The sequence below is a fragment of the Haemaphysalis longicornis genome, unplaced genomic scaffold (genome assembly GCF_048455015.1).
Source record: "Haemaphysalis longicornis isolate Haplotype H1 unplaced genomic scaffold, Haemaphysalis longicornis Haplotype H1 scaffold_23, whole genome shotgun sequence".
In the NCBI taxonomy this organism is placed as follows: domain Eukaryota; kingdom Metazoa; phylum Arthropoda; class Arachnida; order Ixodida; family Ixodidae; genus Haemaphysalis; species Haemaphysalis longicornis.
Genome location: NW_027526306.1, coordinates 2,621,162 through 2,643,180, shown reverse-complemented (window position 1 = coordinate 2,643,180; position 22,019 = coordinate 2,621,162). Strand labels below are relative to the sequence as shown.

Here is a 22,019-nt window from a genome sequence, read left to right as displayed (position 1 = left end):
CAGTCACAGCAGTGCAAGAAAGGTCGGATGGTAGTATTCTGACATGATCAGTACATGTACACGTGATGAACAGGTGGGCCTATGTTTCAGAAACTTCTCTCTTGCCGGTTCCCAAACCAAAGGCTCAATACAAATTTCGGAAAGTTCACTGAAGTTATGTTCAACAAATTAGCACTTGTTTCGTAGCAAGTCACTGTTGAAGCCCTGGATTGTGTACACATTGCCTGAGCTAAAACGTTTGGTGCACTTTTCGCGCAGTCTTCCCATAAAACAAAAATTACCCTTTAGAGGCTGGACAATAAACAACTATTAAACCAGTTAAACCTACATTTTTGGTTACCTAAAAAGCAAGAGCTGTACCGATGAAAAGACAACGGTAATATTTGAAAGTGACAAACCTTTCCTAATCAACAAGAAAAGGCCACTACTGCTATTTTCTGGTGTATGCAAGCGTTCGATGCAGCAAGAAAGGCGGAAGGCTCTGGATAGGTCATCAGTGACAACAATTTTAGTCAAAGCAAGAATATTCGCTGTGATTGAAAGAAGGTTGGAGATTAGGGCAAATTCATCCCCGTAGTGTCGAATGCTCCGAATGGTATTAAGCAGAGCTGTGCACGAGATGAATTTAAAATGGTTTGAGAGCCCTAAAGCAAACGGTAAAAATCTCAAAAAACGATATTATTTAATTCTTTAGGCATACCTTAAAACACGCTAAGCATCCTCTTCATCTTGCCTGGGTTCAGATGGGTGCAGATGACTTTCGCGTAGAAACCCTTAAAATCATTTGAAGAGGATTTCTGTGCCACAAGTTTGTGTTCTGAAAGCGCTGAAAGCCTCATCGTCCCAAGAAACCTGGAAGGGCGCGTATGATGCATAGCGCTTTTTTGTGTCGATTACAGGCCACAGGCCTTAGTCTGAATCTGGAAAAGTCTACCTGTTTTAGGGCACTGATTGGCCGGAGATAGTTTCGCAATAAATAATGCCTTGCACCGATGTAAGCTTGCCAGCACCCAACAACTCCAAAACAGGTGGGCGGCAGGATCTTTCAAAGCATGTTGCCGCAACACCTGGCTCCTGCAACTCTGACGCCCCCGAGCCCCCTCGTCTCCATACTAGACGCGCTCTCCGTTACATTGCTAAATCGTGGAATTATCTGTTAAGGCCACGATAGCCGCCCCTTCCAGTGGGGTGCCGGAGCGGTGCTTGCTTTGCACTTCCGGAAACCAGGCAACCCGCAAGCTTACGGCGCCGCGACGGGATTTCTCGCGGATGGGCCTAAACCGTGCCCGGTTCCAACTTTGCGGCCACTGCATTCACCATGCGCGCACACTCGGTCTCCTGCAGCAGCTAGGCTACCTGGTATGTGAGAACAACATCCGCTCCAGTGCACTGCGAAAGAGCGTATGCAGGGAAACTGGCTCCTCTTCATGGTCAAAAACCAGCTGGGGCTGCCGCCACATCCCTTGGGGAAGATGAAGAAATAGACGGGGCAGCCGAAGAACGTGTGGAGAAAGGCACGAGCTGCAGTGGCGGATACCCCTCCCGATAGTGTCTTTATTCGAACACACTTATGATGATGGTAGTAAGGAACAAGACAATGATATCTACTTATTTCCCATCATCTTCTCCTGCGCAAGAATGAATGAGTATGGTTAGGGGCGAAAGGATTTTCAGTTCGTGGAAAGCTAATTTCAGGTCCGAAGGAGCCAAAAGTGTTCAACACACGCATGCCGGCTTCCAACAACATCGATGGTAACAATACCTTGACTTTCGTGGACCTGTCAACGAAGCTACGCACCACCTAGATGCATTCTTTTAAGAATAGTTAAACTCGTTTCTTTGTCAGGGTTGGAGGGATTTGTGTTTCCACAAGCAATTTTATCTTTTAGCAGCCTGATGCACGTAAGCCGTATTCTAGTTGCGGCTCTTCTCAAAACGCACAGTTTCGTTTTGGGTGTTCGCTACTGCTCCATCAAAGTGCTTTGAGTAGAGGTGCGCTGTACGCCTTCCTATCAGAAGGTGGACATGTTTTCTTGGTTTAGCTCACAACCAGCTGGCGCATGTGATTCGTTTTGAACTGTGCTGGGGTAGGGGTACAACAATTTTTGAAGTCCGCTTTCCTTGAACGATTTCTTTTAGATGTTTCCTTATTCTTTCGCATGTACTGCTTTCTCAGTGCCCTATGCGCCATTAATGCATCGGCAGTAATACCTCCTTCGCATTCAGTGTCCTCGGGACCATACACCATGTGGTTGGTGTTGCATTGGCGTTAGACCTTGTGAATCCAGTTTTATTTTATGTCCGCCTTCATCGTTTTCCGCGGTATGACTATGATTTGCATTTGACTTGCTACTTTTCAAATATCTGGTCTGATTACCCGGCGTTCCCTGCGATCTGCTTGAATTCGATCTTTGAGAGAAGTATCTGCTTTTCATGAGCTTTCTTTGTTTCAACTATTTTAGGTTCAAGCTTGGCTTTGGCCGCGCAAAAGAGGTCGTCAAAGTTTAATGCGCTTTCAAACTCGGCCTCCAGAATGATAATGTCTACAGAATATTCCACTTCTAGGTTAATCTTCCATGGTTTGTTTTGATGTTCTGTCAACTTGGTCGGAAGACCGTTTAACTCACCTATTGATGGTCGTAATTTGGGAGGAGGTCTTCAACTTGCCTGATGATTGTCGTGATGTCCAGTCGTACGATGCGTCGACTTTGGAGTAGGGCCTCCATTGTCCGGTCCCGCGTCGCATCGATTGTAAGAGCTGGCGATGGGGCTCAGGAGGCCAAAATCGGCGTCGTCTCCGCGTCGGTCTCGTTTCCGCTCAGGAACATATCGTGATGGGAAGGGCAGATATCTCTTAAGGATGAGCTTATCCAACGTTCTTCTTCATAGGCTGCTCCAATGGGCCCCAAATTGCCTCCTTCGACGTACGGCTTTATTTCCCGATCTGCAAATGTGAGTAGGCGCTCTAAGAGTAGCAAAACCCGCTCGTTATGGCTTACCTCTAGAGGTTCCTTCTCCCGGGTTTCGGCAACAAAATATTTGGGAAAGAGACACAGCTATAATAACGATACTAGGGCACGAAAGAACAATATTTACCTATTTCACAACAGAACGCTCACCGTAGTCATTCGCAGGCGTACTGGTGATGATTGAGCAGGCGCAATCGCAGCTGTCGCGCATACGCTGACACCTCCCACACTGCAACTAAACAGTCCCGCATCCGGCCAGATTATGCAGTTAGTGTGAGCACGGTTCTTGCATTGCGGACAGCGAAATAACTTGTTTTTCGAAGAAAAGGTTAGAGCGAAAAGTATACACGTGATTTCTCGGCGCCATCTTAACCAGCCTATATAAAGTATTAAATTATATAAGCAATACTGAGCGATGTAAATCTTCATCAAAGCTTAAAATATGTAGGATGCCTAAGGTTCGGTTTAGGCGTAAAACGCCATAAATTTCCCTGGCCCCCTTCGTATTGCAAGACAACTTTCCGGTAGGTGAAACTTCCCGCTCCTGGTCGAGCGCCATCTGTCGAGACAGGGACCAGACAAGGTATTTTTCTTAACAGTCGGCGCCAACCACGACAACACCGGCTCTAATGCTAGGCGGGTCCCATTAGGGTACGCACAAAAATTTCTTTTTTTAATGGCACACAAACATTTCTAGTTCTGCGGCGTTAAAAAGTTCTCAACCAGGGTCGATTTGTACTCAGCATATTACTGGCATTTAAATATACCCTGAGCGTTCTGAGAAATGTATTCGGATTGCTCTTGCAATTTAATGCAAAGCATGAAGTACGATTCACGAGTTAATATTTGTGTCTTGCTTCGACACAAAGACAATAGACTGCCTTCTACCGAGTGCCTAAAATACGAGGGGTTACATCAACACTAGGAATCAGCGCAAAGAAATCAAGCAAGATATAAACAGGAATGAGTACCTAATTCAGGCCTAAATTTTTTAGTACATCTTGATGTATTAAAAAGGTAAAAATAAGCAACAGTAAGCTATAATAAGTGACTGACGGAGAGCAGAACCATGTTCTCTAGTAAGATAGTAGACATTTACAGTTCTCACACACTAATATATCTTGTTTCGTTCAAGAAATGTTCATAAAATGGGCCCCTGACTTATGTGTTTTCAGTATTCCTAATAATTAAATGTAATTTCAAACATCATTTCTATGGAAAGATCAACTGAGCCCGAGCAAAACCGCTTGGCTTGGCCCTTGTGTTCGCCTTTTGTCGTCCAGATTTTTCATTCTCTGATTGAATTATCTTAATACGTACCAAACCATGCTGTATATTCCAAAAAATACGACTCAAGACGAAATTATTATCAGAGCGGTCACTAATGTCAATAAATTTCAAAAACACAAGCCAAGTCACTTTCTTTGTGCATGCTCTGGCTGTGTTATGCTTTATTAACTGCTTAGTAAGAATTCTGCTTTATCAGAACATCGATAAGGATCTGGCAATAACAAACATCATTATACGCTTTAATTTCTAAAGCCGCAAATCCTGTCTCTGAGTGTTCAGTACTTTTTATTGCTACAGCTTTACTAGACCTAGGAGCGGCTTTTGTGGGAACTTTCTGTGCGCAATTGCGCCTTGCACATGAAGCGTTCACTTTCGGCTTGTCTTATATTTACGGCTATTTTCAACCAGAAGTTACATTGAGGTTAACGGTGCCTGCATATAAGACCACAAAATGTTATCAGTTTATTGAGGAGAGCTATTAGCTGCGGATTTCATAAACAAGGCTGCTCCGAAGACTTGCCTGAAGAATCATGTGACCGCACCCAGAGACCTCGGAGGGCCTTGTATGGTGGCGAGACAAAATCGAAAGCAATAAACGAGGCTTTGTACAACCGCTTCATAGTGATTGTCTGAGGATCTTTAAACGAAAATTAGGTTTTGCATTTGCTCCGTAATTTAATTTTGCGAGTGAAGTACACTCCAATTTGAGATTCTTTGTGATAACGGGTACTACGATAGATTGAACAGGGACGTCCGGAAGGTCTGCAAAAGTGTATAATTTAAATTTAACTCCTCCAATTATGTTAAAACCATAACCCGGTGTCACCTTGTTTTGTTACTTTGAATAACCAAGCGGCAATCAGTCTCCGCAAACGTAGCACGAAGGTTATTTTTTAAATGTGTTGGCGATAAATAGCAAAAATTGTTCGTTTACAATTCCGTACTTAAAATACATTCATTAGGATGATGTATATAAAGTTTACAAACCGTGGCAAGGCCCCTATACGGCATGAAGATACCACGCATAGTCAGTCCTGTGTTTCAGCATAGTAGTATACGGCATTGTCTGCTTAAAATAGAGTGTGGCACAAGTCTTGGTTGTTTCTTTTGGTTTTTTATTCAAAAATGACCATTCATGGTACATGTTTTAACAGTGCTATATTCTCTCCTGATGGCGTTGTTAACAAGCTAATTTTAGTGTTACTAATGTGGTTGGTGTGGCACTACAGTATATAGTGTAATGTCGCCGATACCATTCGGCATATTTTGTTTTTTGGTCTAATAGGTTCTTTTTCGTCCCCAGCCAACGTTCCTTAAAAAAAATGCATTTTCGTACATTTTTTAGGATCACATTTTTGACAGAAACTGTACAATACGATCGCGAAAGTAGATCTCGACTGACATTTTAAGTAATCTTACGTTTATTTTTTTATACTCTCTCAGACCAAATTCCAACAAGCCATTGTAGAGACGCCGACGGAATGGAAGCGCCGGTTTTGCGGCCACCAATATTAGGGCAATGCGTGGCTGCTCCCTTCAAGACTGACGGTAAGTCAGGCGATGCACCTCGCATGTAACAAATAGTATCATAATCAAAGAAGACGGCGCGCAATGCTTGCGGCAGGCGCGACTTTCCTTCCCGACTTCTCTTTGAACCGTGCTTCCCGCCAGTGATTTCTTTTTTCTGCCTTGTTGCTATGCACGGCCGTGTTTCCAGGATTGTGACAAATTCAATGAAATGCAAAGCAAAAGTTGAAATTGTTTGCCAATTGGAATAGAACTACAAGAAGAAGCGCGTGGAATTGGCAAGTGAGCTCGCTTTGCCAGTGTCAACACTCAACACTGTTGTCGGTCAGCAAGAGTAACTTCTAACGCAGCTTCAAGTTTTTGGATATGGTGTAAAACAAACGTGGGGTGCGAAGCATGAGTAAAAAGAAAACGTTCTGCTGACATTGTTCAAGAGCGACAATAGTGAAGTTCGATGGGCGACTGTACGCGAAACAGTTGACGACATCGAGCACTCCTTAGGTGTTGAAAACGTTCAAGCACCCGGAGGCTGCCTCCACTAATTTACGGCACTACAGGGATCGTTGTACAAGGTAGTGTCTGCCAAAGCAACAAGTACCGTCTGGTTCATTTCCTGTATTCAGGAATAATTTACTTGCGGATATTTACAAGAAGAAAGAGCAGCATCAATTGAGCAGTTACTTCAATGTGGCTCTATAAGCGTGAATTGCTGACAGAGCATGCATATTTTCGTCTTTTTTAAATCTATTTGGATATTACGATTTTAGGGTAGTAAGTTTTATTTTCCGGTTCCCGCGAAAAAAACCACTTATCAATGAGATCTTTCTGTTGTGGACTCCGAGGCGCCACTGTAGGGTTTCGCCTTAATTTTTATGACTTCCTAACGGCGACATAATGTTTGTAGCCACCTGATTGATAAATGCGAGGTTCCTCAACACCTATGCTACAAATATGCTACAATATGAGTGCAAAAGGGAAATCGCTGGCTAAATATCATCTACAGTGGATCTTTATTGTATAGGTTTGATCTTTTTTGGTTGTTAATAGGACTCAAAATGGTTTGCTCCTTCTGTATACTTTCACATGCCGCATTCTTCCCTGAATTATCCAGCGGTGACATTTGGAAGGCTCATACTTCAGGGGACAACAAGCCTGAACAACCTTACACTCTACAGAAGTATAAGGGCAGATGTCAAAAGTATGTGATTCATGCAGTGACATTTTGTTTGTGGTTCCAATTTTCAGCTTCTGTGACGTTGGGGATAAGTGACAATGGGGGAATTTTTTAAGCTGTGTGGCACATAGGACTTTATTTTAAATAGACTCGCACTGCGAACGGCAAGTGCGTTCAATGATGTCTTCACAAATCTGGAGTGAAACGTGTCTGACAACCTGTTTATTTCTTGTGTCTCTCATGTTGGCCAAGAGTATTGCAATTACCACCGATGCTTGCGGATACGACAGCGTTATGGATGGCTATAACGTATGTAGAACATTTGAATCTCCTCTAAGTTTGAAATTTTGATCAAGTGGTGCTCAGTGAAACGTGGTTAGTTTTTCCACTTCTATAACGGTTATTACCAAGAAGAAAAGAAGCTTTAAGCAACCATTTATTCCTTTTTGAGGTATACGGCAGAAACTAAATAAACTACTCGTTTGGAAGCAGTATGAAATGTGAGTCTACCAAATAAAACTGCATCTTTGCTTCACGTGCTCGCGTTTAAAATTTTCTCTCTTAACATAATAAAAACCCTTTGAAACATAATTCAAGACATCAGCGTGACTAAACATCTTTATATGCAGAGTATTATTGCAGAGTCTTTGCGTTCCCCACCAGACCTTTTTATCAGAGCATGACACTTTTTAAGTCTGTGCTTATTTACATGCACGGAGCAAATTTTTTCTATACATAGATTTTGTAGCCTTGTGGTGGCCAGTTTCACGTGTGTGTGCTTTTGCGTGTAGCATAAAAAACAAGTTAGTCTGGAACAACAAATTTCCAACATATATAAATTATTGTGAACTCTTCCGTGGCTCCTCTGACAAATGTATTTATCTTTAGCAATTTATTATAGCTACACACGAACACGGCTTCAGAGGCGTTATTGCAAAATGCATGATAATAAAGTGCCGAATAATACTACACGTTTTTACATCGGTGCTGCTGCATCTTTTGAAACTATTTACGTTGATAAGAATTTCAGGCAAAACTAAACGTTTTCGTGGTTTCTGAGAACTTCGAGCATTGCAGTTTAACCTGTCCCGTTACGAAAGGCAGAGCGTCATACCGGATACATACATTTGTCCTTCTATCTGAACAACCGTATTATCGCCGTTGGAGGTTTCTGCATTTTTTTTGTCCCGTGTACTGACTTTGTCAAAATTATCCTTGCTTAGGGATACAATTGTTTCTTCACATTTTTCATTGCTCCAGGATAGAAATAACGGATTTCAACTTTGTTTGACAGATGTTCTTATAAATATTCAGGGGAGATCGAATTCGCAAATAGATACAAGAGGACCTCCCGAGGAACATAAAAAAACGTTCAGTATTAAATTCATTCGGCAGGGTTCGTACCATATTTATCTGATAATAAGTCGTGAACCAAAACACGACGATTCATCTAACACCGGAGAAGTTACTTACAAGCTTGTGACATCCTACATCGAGATAATAAAAACGGGTAGATGAGTACAAAAACTAAATACAAAATATCAAAAAGAAATTACCTCTAAAACTAACACTAATGCAACTGTGCTCTTTGAGTGCATAAAATGTAGGAGATAAATACACTACGGTAATGCCTTGCTCAAAAGTTATTGATATGGCATCGCATCAATTCTGACGTTATTACCTAGCCTAATAAAATGAAACAGATATGAATTGTTGCGTCCTAAAAAGTGAAAGAGTAGGCATTTTGTTTGTTTATAAGTAATAATTAACCAAATAGGAACCTAAATGGTGCTCCCTCCAAAAGATAATGAATGCTATTGCTACCACGTTTTAATTATTGGGTTCACATCAGTGAAAACATTGCTCGACTTCTGTTGCGCTGCAAATTATATAAAATAGCAGAACAAGTTCACTGAAGTCAAAAGACCTGCTCACCTTTTCTTGATAGTAAATATTCTTAAAAATACTAAAAAAAATCATCTTGATATATTAATATTCAAAGATATTCAAAATGCATGAGTCCTAATACTTGATTCGTAATATAGTTTGTTATTACATTTCTTGGGTACTGATTTTCAGTTCACGTCCAGAAAAGATATAAAGATTCAGATGCTAAAAGCAACATACGACATTTCGAAAAAATACAACGAGTCGTTGTGCCCTTACACAGGATTTACGAGGACACCTATAGGGCCTCATAAATTGCAAATGTTCTTCTACTACGTAAATTTATCGATAACAAGTGAAGACACTTCTAACACGTAAGAATATTTGTGTGATTCCTTTTATTGTAAGGATTGTTTATCATGACAGAGTAGAATTACGGTAAAAATGTACCAACTGACGACAGTATTCTTTTTGAGGGCTGCATTCATCACGCCCCCTTTCTTTCGCCCTTTACTTCGCAGATGCTATTCCCACGTCGAATGTATTACATTACACAAACAAAAAACGAGCATATGTCTGGTTGTTAAAACCAGAAAAGGAATAAAACATGGGGGAATGGGCACATTTATTTTTTTACCCGCGTTGTATAACGCCTGCAAAATATTTTTGCTATGCCACTGTCTCCGGACATTGCTGAATTTGAGTTAATAAGAAACACATGAATATTTCAACGGGTGTTCGGGCGTTCGACATGGCCTATAGTAGGGCGTTAGGTTTGTGATAACCTGGATCTTGTTGCAGCCGCACACACTCGCCTCCCGAATGAGTTATATTTCAATTGCGGCGCACCCCGTCCAAAATTATTACAGATTCTAACACTGCTCCCCAAACCTTTGCCGCTGTACGCATATCCCAGAAGCGGTAAAACGTTTGCACAGGAGCCCCTGCAATACCCTGAACAGCTGGTCTCGAATCCCGCGCACTGGGGCATCAAGGAGAACGAGGCCCATTACGTAGCCCGACGACTTATTCTCTAGGCACGCCGAGCTCGTATTTTAACCAAGGAGCCAGGTCCACGCGGGACCGTTCGATCGGTCAACCTGCTATTACTACCTATTACCTTCCCTCCTGCCGAATCTACAAGTACCAGATACATCTCTCACGTTAGAGCATAATCACATCTGGCACCATGTTCACAGTGAGGTCTTCCCGACTCTCTCAGTGAATCTTTAAGTGATGCCAATGAGAATCTGGCCCATGTCACCTGAGCATGCCTACCGGACGTTTTCTCCGAAATGCCTATAGAAGAGTAGTGGGAGAACCGGATTATAGGTATGACTAGGGAAAAGGGCGGCTGAGGTCTCTGAAAAGAACCGGACGACAGCGCTCAAAAGGTGCGGAAATGTTACTAAAGTTTTCTGGTTATGCCTAATCGAGGCGCCGTTTACAAACAAAATTTCCTCCCCCCAGGACCACTACCACGCCAAGCCACTAAAACGCCGAGCTGCTCAGTGAAAAGCCCCGTGTGAACTGTCCTAGTTTATCCAGTTGTGTCTATGACATTGTAGCATTCCCTTCATTGCCACAAAGTTTCAACTCTACACCAGCCGCAGGGCAGTTTATTTTTATTCTGTTCTTCTTTATACTGCTACTCTGCTTAACTTGACCTTCTGCCGCTTTTCGATTTTCTCGGCACACTCATGTCAGCAGGCTGAAGTCGGCAAACCTCTCTGCGTTTTCCTTTTTAATAAAAAGTATGCTCTTTCTCTCGACTAATTCAATGTAAAAGCATCCTAGAGAGGAGGACATTCAGCCTTCGGCTCGCCACCAGCATCAGGACTTCTTTTGTCATTGACTCCTTTCCTCAGCCAATTCAGTGTACTCTATCTCTCTCTCTGACACACCCTCTCGCTATTTCGCTGGCTCAATAGCAGGAGTCTTAAAGGTGCAATAATTGTATCGAAAGCGTGCTGATAAAAGTTCATACCTTTGTCACTGGTGCAGCATAGTGTTCGCGTGGCGTTGTCTTCCCTATTTGCAAACGCCTTTCTTTCATCATTGTCTCCTGCTTCTGCTGTTTGGATCGCCCATTGTGATACACTAAAAGTAGCATATCATTACGGATGTAGCAGGTAAAATGAATTTGTTTACAGTGGAGGGTGCGCAGACGAAGACAATGGTGCATAGGTCCTTTGCCGGTGCCCGAAGCGCTACTATGACATTTTTTTTTCTCTCAGCGCGTGACTCGCGCTATCTTCCGGATATTCAGGGCCGGAAGATACCGCGAAGACTTTTTCTCCTCGTTCTCTGCATAATTTGGGCTGCGTAATAAAAACTGCTTTGTTTCATTTTGGTACCATCGTAACAATTTTCCGGGGGGTTCAAAAAACAGAATCAGCACTGAAGCTTTGTTAGGCTTGGCTGTAGCGGCAGCGTTTCTTCTTCATCCCTGTTTTAGCGCCGATTAATTTTTTAGCAGTTTCAAGCAGGCAACGTGGTCAATGTGAGTGCGGATCGAGTGATGATGGTAGGAGGTTACTTTAGCGATCATGCAGTTGATTTCTCCTAAGGTCTGCAGAGAAACGAAGGGACCAGAGTACTAGTGCCGAAATTTGTGGTGCAGCCAGCGTTTGTTGTGTAGTTGATGGCAGGGTGTCATCAATCCCACCAAGCCTTCTATTGAGCCTGTGTGGCAACATTTTAAAGGCGGGATAAGTGACGTGCCTCTTCGGCAAGACAGCGAGTTAGGGCGACCGATGAATTGCTGTGGCTGGAGAACGAGAAAGTTCTGTGGGTGAAGCTGCGCAGAACTTGGCCGTAAAGGAGGACGAAAAGAGCTTGCCCCCAATTTTGTGCTTCGCAGTATAGCTATGTGATGACGGGCAGAGCGGCATCCCAGTATTTACCGTCGGGTACGACATACTTGGACAATGTGTTTGCGAGGGTGGGGTTTGTGTGTTCGTTCATTCATTGATCTGTCGATGGCAGAACGTTCAGTGGCGAAAGTAGTTATCGCAAGAACCTAAGACGTCGTCAACTATATTGTCTGTGATCTGCATTCCACGGAAGCTGAATATAACACGGGGATCTGCATGTGGCAAAATAACACTGTGAAGTTGAAAATCGGCAACAACCACAGATTTATCACACATTACTGCTGTTATTTCTTTGCGCCTTGTGAGGTAGAGCAGTAGAGCACGCACACAATCAACCACCCATTTAGACATTTGCTCTTCGGAAATAGGCCTACTAAATCCGTGATGAAATTTTCAAAGAGATGTGTGGGCGGATTTTCGGGTTGCAATTGGCCTGGGGAAAAGTTCGCAGGGAGTTTACACTGCCGACTCTGGTACCAGGCCATTGCGGGCTAGCTGGTAACGACTGGGCTGACCAGGAGGCAAAGAAGGTTTCTGCAAATGCAGATGTTGTACGTCTGCCCTTCGCAAGGACGGACACGACCGCCCTTCTGTCTACCATTCTCCGCCACGCCTCGGCGAATCACTGGTCCCACCCTGACAATCGTCATAGAAGATTACACCGCCTGGACCCCGACTGCAAGTTTTGGTTACCTCCTGGTATTCAGCGAAACTACGCCACGCTGTTTCACCGACTACGGCTTGGCGTAGCCTTTACCCGTCGCTACAAGCACCTCATTGGCTTTACGAGTGATCCCGACTGTGAGACATGCCATGTACCAGAGACTATTTCGCATGTTCTCTGCCACTGTCCACGCTATGCGCAACCTCGAGAACAATTAGTGAGAACATTGGCCCGTTTGGACTGTCGTGTGGTGTCGGAGGAAGTGCTGCTGGGGCCTTGGCCAGACGCGAAGCGTTCCTACAGTGCATTTAAAGCTGTGCTGACATTTCTGCGCAGCAGCGGCCTCTCAGAGATATTGTAGTTGAGGCCCGTCCGGCTCAACTTTAACACATACACCGTATCGGTATAGGCATCTTCTATACATAGCCCTTCATTTATTTCTCCGCCATCTTCATCTCTCTCGTCCTCTATCCACACTCTTTCCTCCACTTTCCCTTCCCACACACAGAATAGCTGGCCAGATATACTACCGTCAGGCCGACCTTTCTGTGTTTATTTCATTTCAATAAAATTCCTCTCTCTCTGTGTATGCGTTCTATTCTGGGACAGTAAAAACCGCTTTAAATGCGTTGAAAAGTGCGTGAAAAATCAAGGTGACCAGAAAGTGCCTCTTTATGCATGGCACGAAGGATTGCTGGGCAGTATCTCTCATGAACGACGATCAAAAGCCATGCCCTATTGGCGCGGTACAAGACGTCGCTGTGAAGGTAGAAGGGGGTGTGGGAAATCGGCATTTGGAGCTAGTTGAAGAAGGGTATCAGCGAAGGATCGTTGCGTTGTCTTGACCGAACGTCAAAGGGTAGGGTGCACCAGCAGAAACGGTTACGGGACATATGTCGAAATGTTCGTCGTCACCAGGAGCCGTCTCGACATGGAGGCCTCAGAAACAGTCAGCATTAGTGTGTCGGTGACAGAACGCTGACAGTGATATTCTCTTTGTTGTGGGGCCCAAAAAGCAAGCAAGCTAGATGAACTGCGAAAATCACTAGTCATCACAGCAAATTTTGATCCGTAACTACCGCGCAGTGGAGTACGCATAGGTGAGGCTGAATTTGTGGGTTGCAAAGACCGGGGCTGGACATCCCATTATCGTGACCATATTGCCCGTCACAGCTTTTGATGACGTGCGGCTCGTGTACTTGATAACATACACCGCCCAATGACGTATCTGCACCAGAACAGCGACAAATTCCAGAACACCTACGTCGGTGTGGATTTCAGTGGTGCAGTGTGAGTTAAAATGCTGCAGAACAGATCTAAACCATTACGCACAATCGTGCGTCTTCAATAGTGCTGGGAGAGCTCCGCACGGGGCACCTTCAGTAATCTTGGTGACGTTATTGGCGACACCGCGGACCCTGAGCCCCCATACTCACGTTATACACGACTGTACTAATGAGTTTTTAGGTGAAGTATATAAATCTAAAAGGGTGGCCGTCGGAGCCCAGGGTCTCTATGTTTTTACCAGGCAGAGAGCTTCGGGACCTCTCCAGCTAGCAGGCGAAACTAGACGAGAGGCAAAAACTGACAGCTGGAAAACATTTTTTTCTTCTATTAACTCTTACACTGATACTCACAAAGTTTGGAAAAGAAAAAAAGCAATGGACGCAGCGTTACAGCCTACATCGTCGGCTCCATTCCGGACACTACCACCCTTGAGCTGCGCGCTATTCAACAAGGCCTACGCCTAGCACGTTCCGTTCTGCAGGCATGCAATAAGCACGCGTACCACCATGTGCTCATTTTCACGGACTGTGCCGAGGCCTTACGTTCTCTTATAGGAATTCCACGGAAATACTATGCAGCACACTGCATTAAAAGATCATGCAGCTCTCTGCACAACACCTTCCACACGCCCGTAACAGTACGGTGGATCCCTGGCCATGGGGGAATCCCGGTAATGAAAGCGCCCACAGGCTGGCGAGCGAGGCATCTTCGTCGTACCGCCGTCAGCCCGGGGAGACCATAGCCAGCGGAGCCCACTTCAATACTGACGAGGAGCGCCAGCGTCGCCGACATGCCCGGCGCCTTCACCTCCAGTCATCAGTACCCCAGAACACGCATCCTCTGCTTCCTGGCTTATCTCGCGGCGCCCAGGTTTTTCTCAACCGGGCCCGTTCCAGCTTCGCCATAACCGCTGGCCTCGTCGCATGGTGGTGAGGACGGGATATTCACTTTGACCCTTCGGGCAATGAATCCAAACAAGGCAACAACATACCACCGGCAGGTTCTCCGACGTCAACCTTGGCGGGAAACTTCCATTCTGTAGACCTCGCAGGACCTCCAAAGACCGGATTTGCTCCCAGTTTCTCCCCTTATCTCTAGGACCCCAATGTGCTCTGCTACGCATGCCATAGAACAACGAAGCCTGACCTTCCGCACCTCGTCTGGTCTTGCCCGGGCCTTGCTGTGCTTCGTGCCCAACACCGCCCGGCGTGGGTTCACTCTTACGAAGAGTGGATTCGGCCCTTTCGGCGCGTCAGGGACACCTTGACAGCACTCTGGAGCTTTGTCTTTGCGGCGTCGATGGCTGGTCATTACTAGCGTCCTTCCTGCCCTCCCCCTTCCCCTGCGGCTTCGGGCCATCCTTCCTTAATAAAGTTTTTTTCCTTCTTCCCTTCCTGAAGGCACCACGCCGTATTTAATCATTTAGAGTACAAACAAAATCACTGCTGTCTCGGCATGATTAAAGAAGTAATGATCAGCGCAATCACAACGCTGAACAAAATACGCACTTGTGGCCTCCGTACCATCGATATTGAATAGCCGATAGCCCCTTTTGCTGCCTCGGAAGCAAGGTTATTCATTTAATTACAGTTTTATTGTAATCGTTGTTTGTACAACCTAATGAGGCAAACGATGAAGTATGTATGACAATTTCGCATCAAGGTGATGCTTCGTGAAGTCGACTACAAAAAAACGTTGTGTCAAGCAGTACATTCACGAAAGTGTGGATTCTTGTGTTTGTGTAAGTCTTCTTCAAGATGGATAACCATATTGGGTTTAATTGTGCTGTTAATTATATTGATATACCATCAAAGATGGACGTGTTGCAGAATGTTTTTTTTTTCATGGAGCGAGGGAGACTCTAAGAAATATACTCACACCTTACTTTACATCTCGGAGATGTGCGTCCCTGCAAATGCAAATTTTTCTCCGCTATGTGGGGATGTATAGGAAGATCTCTTCGTTTTCATAAAATTGCGCGCTGCCCGGCAATTTTATAATTTTTTGCAGTTGTTTCACTCCTTTAGGTTGCAAGCCACATTAAATCTGACATTTTTCGACAACAACACTCAGCGGTACGACCGGGTGTACTCTAACTTTGATTCCCGTAAGTATCCCTGAAAAAACGTCTTTCATTCAGTGTGTACACTTGATAATGCAAGAGACAAAAGCACGCAAGGCTACATTTACCATTTAAATATTTTGAGACGTTTAGTGAAAAACGAAACAAAAAAAGAGTTTTTTGTTAGGATTGACCGAAACAGATAACTTGCAGCTGAATATTGCAAATATCTATCGGTTAAAGCGATAGGTTAGGGTATGCTACAAGAAACAAGAAAAAAATATGGGAGACTTGTGGTAAAGTAAGCACACATTTGAATGCGTTCATGGCAAAGCATCCGTGCCTAATTTTTGTACAGTCGTAAAGAAATGTAAGCCCAAATAAAATATCAGCAAGAACAAGCAAAATTGACGAATATGTTTTGTGGAAAAGACGTAATGACGCCGTTGTGTTATATCTGGAAAGTGTCATTTCCGAAATTTGCTACTGTTATGAAGCCATGCTAGAATTGGACTTGCATAGAAAGAAACTGCGGTATTTGCGTGTTCCGATTCATATTTCCGCGAGCGCATTTCATTTGTGTATGACTGCACATATGCAAATATTATCGCCAACTTTACGTCTACGTAAGTGTTGTTTTCTCGCCATTCAAAGCCATGGCCTTATTTCCAAGCAACCTTAAAGGCCTACGTTCAGCGTTACTTTGCATAGCTGCAAAGCTGAACCTTAAAAAGTACCAAGCGTCTTCACAGGCCTTGCAATCGAAGTTACGGTTTCCACTCGGCGATAGTGGGTTGAATGCGTAACGTTGGGTGATCAATTTAGAGGCATCCGAGTGCGCGGAGTGTACCGAGTTCAAGTTTGAAAATGTGTCAAGCGCCTGCAAGCCCGCCATGTGGGTTATAAAAGCTGGAACGCTTTTCTAGAAATTTTGTAGTTGAGAAGGTGGAATGTCATATAGTCCCTTTGCAACGCAGAACGATACAACTAACGCCATGCATCCATACACCAGGCATCGCAATACTCAAGCACCATCGCTGGGCGCTCAGGCCAGTATCAGGTTTCGAGAATGTCCCATGGCAAAAGAGGCATTCATTTTATTATTTGCCACTTCTGTACTTTTATGCTCAAAATTATTCACACAAAATTATTCGCAGGGGGTTGAAGCACGTTTAAACTCGACAGCCACTGCAGTATTAGAATACGTTCGTTTAGACAGCTAGTTTGTACGCGCTGTCGTGTCGTCGGTGGTGCAAGTAGTACTAACGTTTCTGCGGCAACAGTTTTATTTGGGCGGCCACGGTTTAAACCCAACCTACAAAATTTTCTTCCAATCTCCCATTTTGTGCCATACAAGGTGTGTGTCCACCATGTACGGCAATGCTGGTTTTTATTCATCTGGGCCTTGTACTATCGTTCATTTCGTTGTGCCGTCGCAGTTTTACACTCGCCATTTTCGCTGTCAATTTGCTGGACCAAGCCATCCTTATATCGAGTAGCGCGTGGTACTTCGCTGGTGGGCTAGCTGGACGCCATAAAGGGGAGGGGGCACAGATAGGCGTTGTTTTTTTAAACTTAGGATTTCTGTTAAAGGTACGCAAATCACGTGAGAAGGCGCTAAATATGGCAGTTTAAGTATGTTTTTAGCCAACCGGTCGCCTGAGACCGTCGTACCCCACCCCGCTCGTACGACACCCTGGTCTTACGACGCTTTCTCACTGCCCCTTGAAAGTCGTATTACCGGGGTTCCACTGCTCACGATAAATGAAACCCAAAGTCACTCAACCCCTCGTTCGAAACTGCTTTGGGAGCCGACGGTAACTTATCTGCACGATAGGGTGCAATCGTATAGACACGCGGTAATTCCTGCGGAAGCGATGTCCGTCGAAACACTTAAAAAGCAGAACAAATACGTACAGTGATCTTGTTGCGCACATACCAGCAGACTGAAAGCTTCTGTGGAAGTAGTCGCGAAGGGGGTAGTTCACCTGATAGCTGTAACTAACTCTAAATTCCTCCTCCGCTAGAGAAAAAGATCTGAGGGCTAAAAATGGGACTGCTACTGCGGCAGTAAAAAATGAACCACGCCACAACATCTGCCGTGACAGATCTCACGAGTTCAAGACGGCCTTGCTATATCAACCACGAGTTTCCTCAAAGTTGTCGTGTCAAGCAAACACACCTAGATTATTTGTGGAACATGTGTTTCGACGCGATCCTCAACCAACCATGGTGTCTACTTTAGCAAAAGGAAGCGCCGAAGCCACGAAGTTGCTTGCACTTGACACGCCACTAACAAAGTAAACAGCAACAAATTGCCAAACGATGTATTCCAAGCCTCCCTCTGTCAGTGCTGCTACAGTCGCGAAGGTTTTCGGTCCTACCCAACATTTCGGTCTAACCTGAACCAGAGGAGCAGAAAGACGGCAAGATTTTCTCATGGCAACCATCTTCATACACACTAAAAATACAATCGATGACAGATGACATGGCTCCAACGTCTAAAACGCGCTCGTCCACGTTAAAACAAGTTTAAGATGTCCAGACGCACTGACAATGGGCGATTTCTTATACTACACCCCCCCATCCGCACCTAAATCAAAGTCAGCCACAATAAGGCACAGCGAAGGGCTGGTTGCCGTCGCTACAGTGAACTCTTTTGCTTAATTGCCTTGGGCCTGCACTGAGCTGCGCTGCGGCCACCTTCAGACCACAAACCACATTGCTTACACTATTCAGTAAAACAGCAGAACACCGAGAAAATTGGAGCAGCTCCGCCCTGCTTTTAGAGGGTGGAGCTTTGAAAAAAGGCTGAGGCGAGGCGGGAGTTTTGAAGGGAATATCGGCGTTATTTACGTTACGCAACAGAGCGCATATTGCAACCTCATTTGAGACGGCGCTCCGCGCAGAAATTTGAACAAGCCGTACTTTTTCAAAGTGAGTGTCCTCAATCGGGCTCGCTGATTATGCCAAGCGTGCTCCGCCAAATTCTGCTGGTTTCGCGTCCACGCTAATTGGGTGCTCAAACGTCAAGGCTTTGTTAACTCGAGCAGCTGGAAACTTGTGAGTGAGAAATGCCAGGCTTTCTTGAATAGTTCCCCAAAACTGGTGAGGCTCATATACAGGAACCGCAGGGATCCATGCTCAGAAACTTCCGCGGTGAGTGAGACTGGTGGATACGACAGGTGTGTACGAAAGAGGAGACACCAAGTGGTTAATGCATTTCGGCTGGCTCATTCACGCCGCTTTTTCTGTATATTACTGGGTAATCCATAGAAGAACTAAACTTCGTCAGGATGGTTTTCCCCTAAAGGCCACCTTTATTTGTCTTTGAAGTGATTCCACACAAGGGAACTTAGTCTAGGCGAAAGACACACACCTCTTCCCAATGTAGGTAGAGTGCGTTCTTGTACTGTAAGATGTGATGTACGAGCTGAAGTTCAGTGCCTCCAGTTCTGTGCTGATTGCACGGCACTTTGGAACTATAGGTTTCCGAAATCGTTCTCCGCGTGGTTCATCGCCGTCAAAACCAAGCTATTAGGAAGGTTGTAGAGCTTCTTTATGTCGAACAAAAAAGCGTTCAGAGCTTTTGTGGTTGTGGTGCCCGACAGAAAGTTACGCGTCGTTTCACATGAAAAGTTTCAAATTCCACCGCCTGCAACAATACACGACCAGTGTTCTCGTTGTTGCCTAGAGAGTCTTTTCCACACTCTATGGCACTTATTTGGACACTCCAAACTCCAAATGACCCACATTTAGTACCGAGGGTTTTTTAATAAAGATTACACTGTGTTTTCTAAAAGTTATTTGGTATTCGAAATGAGGATAACGTTTTCATGTGTAATGACATTTATCTTGTCATTTTTATGTTTCTTAATAATTAGTTTACAATACAGCCTGACCAACTCTTTTTCTCATTTTACACACCTCAAGATAAAATAATAACTTACGTTGCACCATAATGAGAGCCACGATGCTGACCAATATTTTGACGTATAATTTTTTGAACTCTTATGCTCTTCATTGGCAGCCTTCGTACATATGTGACGCCAATTTGCAAAGTGGAGTGTGCACGTTCGCGTACGAACTGTGCGCCCGTAGACTCAAAAATCCGGACGCCTTCTATTTCTTAACCATATTGCTTGTGCATTGTTGGTAGGGCCACGTGCTTTTTGATAATGCGAGTGCCATCACGGGTGTAATAGTCTACGCCGCAAATATTTTTTTCTCTTCTACTGTTATTTTCAGGTGACCCAAATTATTCTCTACCCGCAATAAGCTGGACATTCTTGTACGTTGGTAAACATTGCTTTGTCGTGGAGGCCTCTCCAAGCCCTTCTAGTGACGTTGGTAAGGAAAGTAAAATTTTCACATGATACACGCCAGATATGCAGTTGGGTGGTGAGCTACGTCAGGCCGATGTTACTTTTTCTGGTTTCGGTTTTATTATTGCGCTCCTAGAGGCAGGGGTGCTGGAACAACACTCCTCCTGTCATTTGTTTTCTTTCCGCTTCTCTCCGGCGTGAAAACGGTCACCGCAGCTGCTGCTTCCGCATGTCGAGGCGGCGAGGCCACCCTGCGTGTCATGTAGTGGGAGATTTCTCGTGTTTGCTCCCTCCGACATTATGGTGCTTCGAAATGACGCCAAGAACACCAGGATGAATTGTAAAGTGAAGTCTGTTTGAGTGCTGTTAGCAAAAGGTGAGAACCTTGTTTTTACGTCGTGAAGCTATGTTTGATGAGAGAAAACCTTGTCTGTGTTGTATTGGACATCGGTGTTTGTCGCCGCAAGTCGCGTTCACGCACGTAGCAGGAATAAAGCTTTGAAGTGATATTCGTGCTGGCGTCGTTACTACCTTAGCGGCGTACACCGGGCATCGTAGCTGCGCTGGCTGCGCGCCGGTCGCAGTGGACCTGGCCCGGTGGATGCAGCCGACCGGTGGTTTCCCAGTGAAAACGTGGGGCCCGAAGGGGGGCGGAATCTATGTGGCATAAGAGACGAGAGCATCACATCTCCCCCCCCCATAGTCTCCATGACAATTATAACGCTTTGAAGGCCAACATGGCAGCGACGTTGCTAAGGCAATAATAACGCAATAAAGTTTCCCCAGGCTCACCAGGGGCAAATATGGCGCTAGCACCACAATTACCCCGGACGCTGGGTTGTAGGCTAAGAGACCGCCTTCTGGCTACGTCGTTGTAATGTTCACAGCAAAACAGCTTATACACAACTTTTGGGTCGATTTTGTAAGAACGCATAAACGTCTTGTCCCTCTTCGTGTTTTCAAAAGTACACCGTGCCCAACATGCTTTGTGTTCTGACCGTCCAGTGGCTTTGCTTTTGCACGTAACAACGCCATTGGCTGCCCGACCTCGGCTCATTCTGTTCTCTACCAGCACCTCTATGTAGTTGCCGTAATTCACAATTTCCTTTTTCTGCTCTCTACAGGGCACTAAATAAATTCTACAACGCGTGAACGCCGCAGCTGGCGTACTGAGGTCTACAGCACCACCACATTGACCGGCATGTGCGCCGACGCAGGTATGAGCCTGGCTTAAAAGAGTAATTTTCCTTGTAAAGGTTCATGTGATACCAAAGAAGCTATGGTCTCCCCTTCCAGAGGCGACGGTCCTTAGGCTTGTTCTTCACCTTACGTCCTCTTCTACAGTAATTGACTGCGAAAGTAGCCCAGAAATTATGTCCAGTCTCCATTACAAGTGAATAATTTTTAAAACATGCAATGTAAATAAACCGAAAGCTTTCTGGGTCGGACCGAAGGCGTTTTGTCAAAAACCTGACTTAACTTACCATAAACCGGTTTCTTGAACAAAAACCTCTAATACGATCTCTGTACCAAGGGTGCGTGCATGAAACCGGGCTTTCTCTGTGTCAAAACGTTTGTTGGAAAATTGCTAAACAGGAATGGCTCTTGTTGAGACAATACACCGATTGATCATTAAAGAGTGCAATATCATTTGTTTTTGTGATAAACAATATATCGGTATACGTTTAGATCTTCCTTAGATTCGCTTAGTTAGAGTGCAAAAATCGTTGCATGGGTTCGTTTTTTGTTCTAATTTCAGTGTGTACACCTTTGACGGTCCATTGAAGGCAGTTTCAGCGAATGTTGGACTCAAACGTGGCTTCCCAGCTTCTCGGACATTTTGGGGGAAAGAACCGTCATTTGTATTTTTCCGCTGATAACACAAAAACAGGACTATTCGATGTACTGGTGTATGCCCCGAAGTAGCCTCAGCGCCTGCAAAGCTGACCGGGTTTTAT

The 22,019-nt window shown here is 44.7% G+C and overlaps 1 protein-coding gene across 1 annotated transcript; it reads left to right on the top strand.

Moving 5' to 3' along the window:
- Window positions 1–7,129: 7,129 nt before the first annotated feature.
- On the top strand, window positions 7,130–21,263 carry LOC144172521 (uncharacterized). Its single transcript, XM_077701203.1, has 5 exons — window positions 7,130–7,269; window positions 9,040–9,221; window positions 15,702–15,781; window positions 19,985–20,086; window positions 21,186–21,263. Exons 1-5 carry the CDS (start codon window positions 7,138–7,140, stop codon window positions 21,191–21,193), a joined length of 504 nt encoding a protein of 167 aa, XP_077557329.1. The 5' UTR covers window positions 7,130–7,137; the 3' UTR covers window positions 21,194–21,263.
- Window positions 21,264–22,019: the final 756 nt, after the last annotated feature.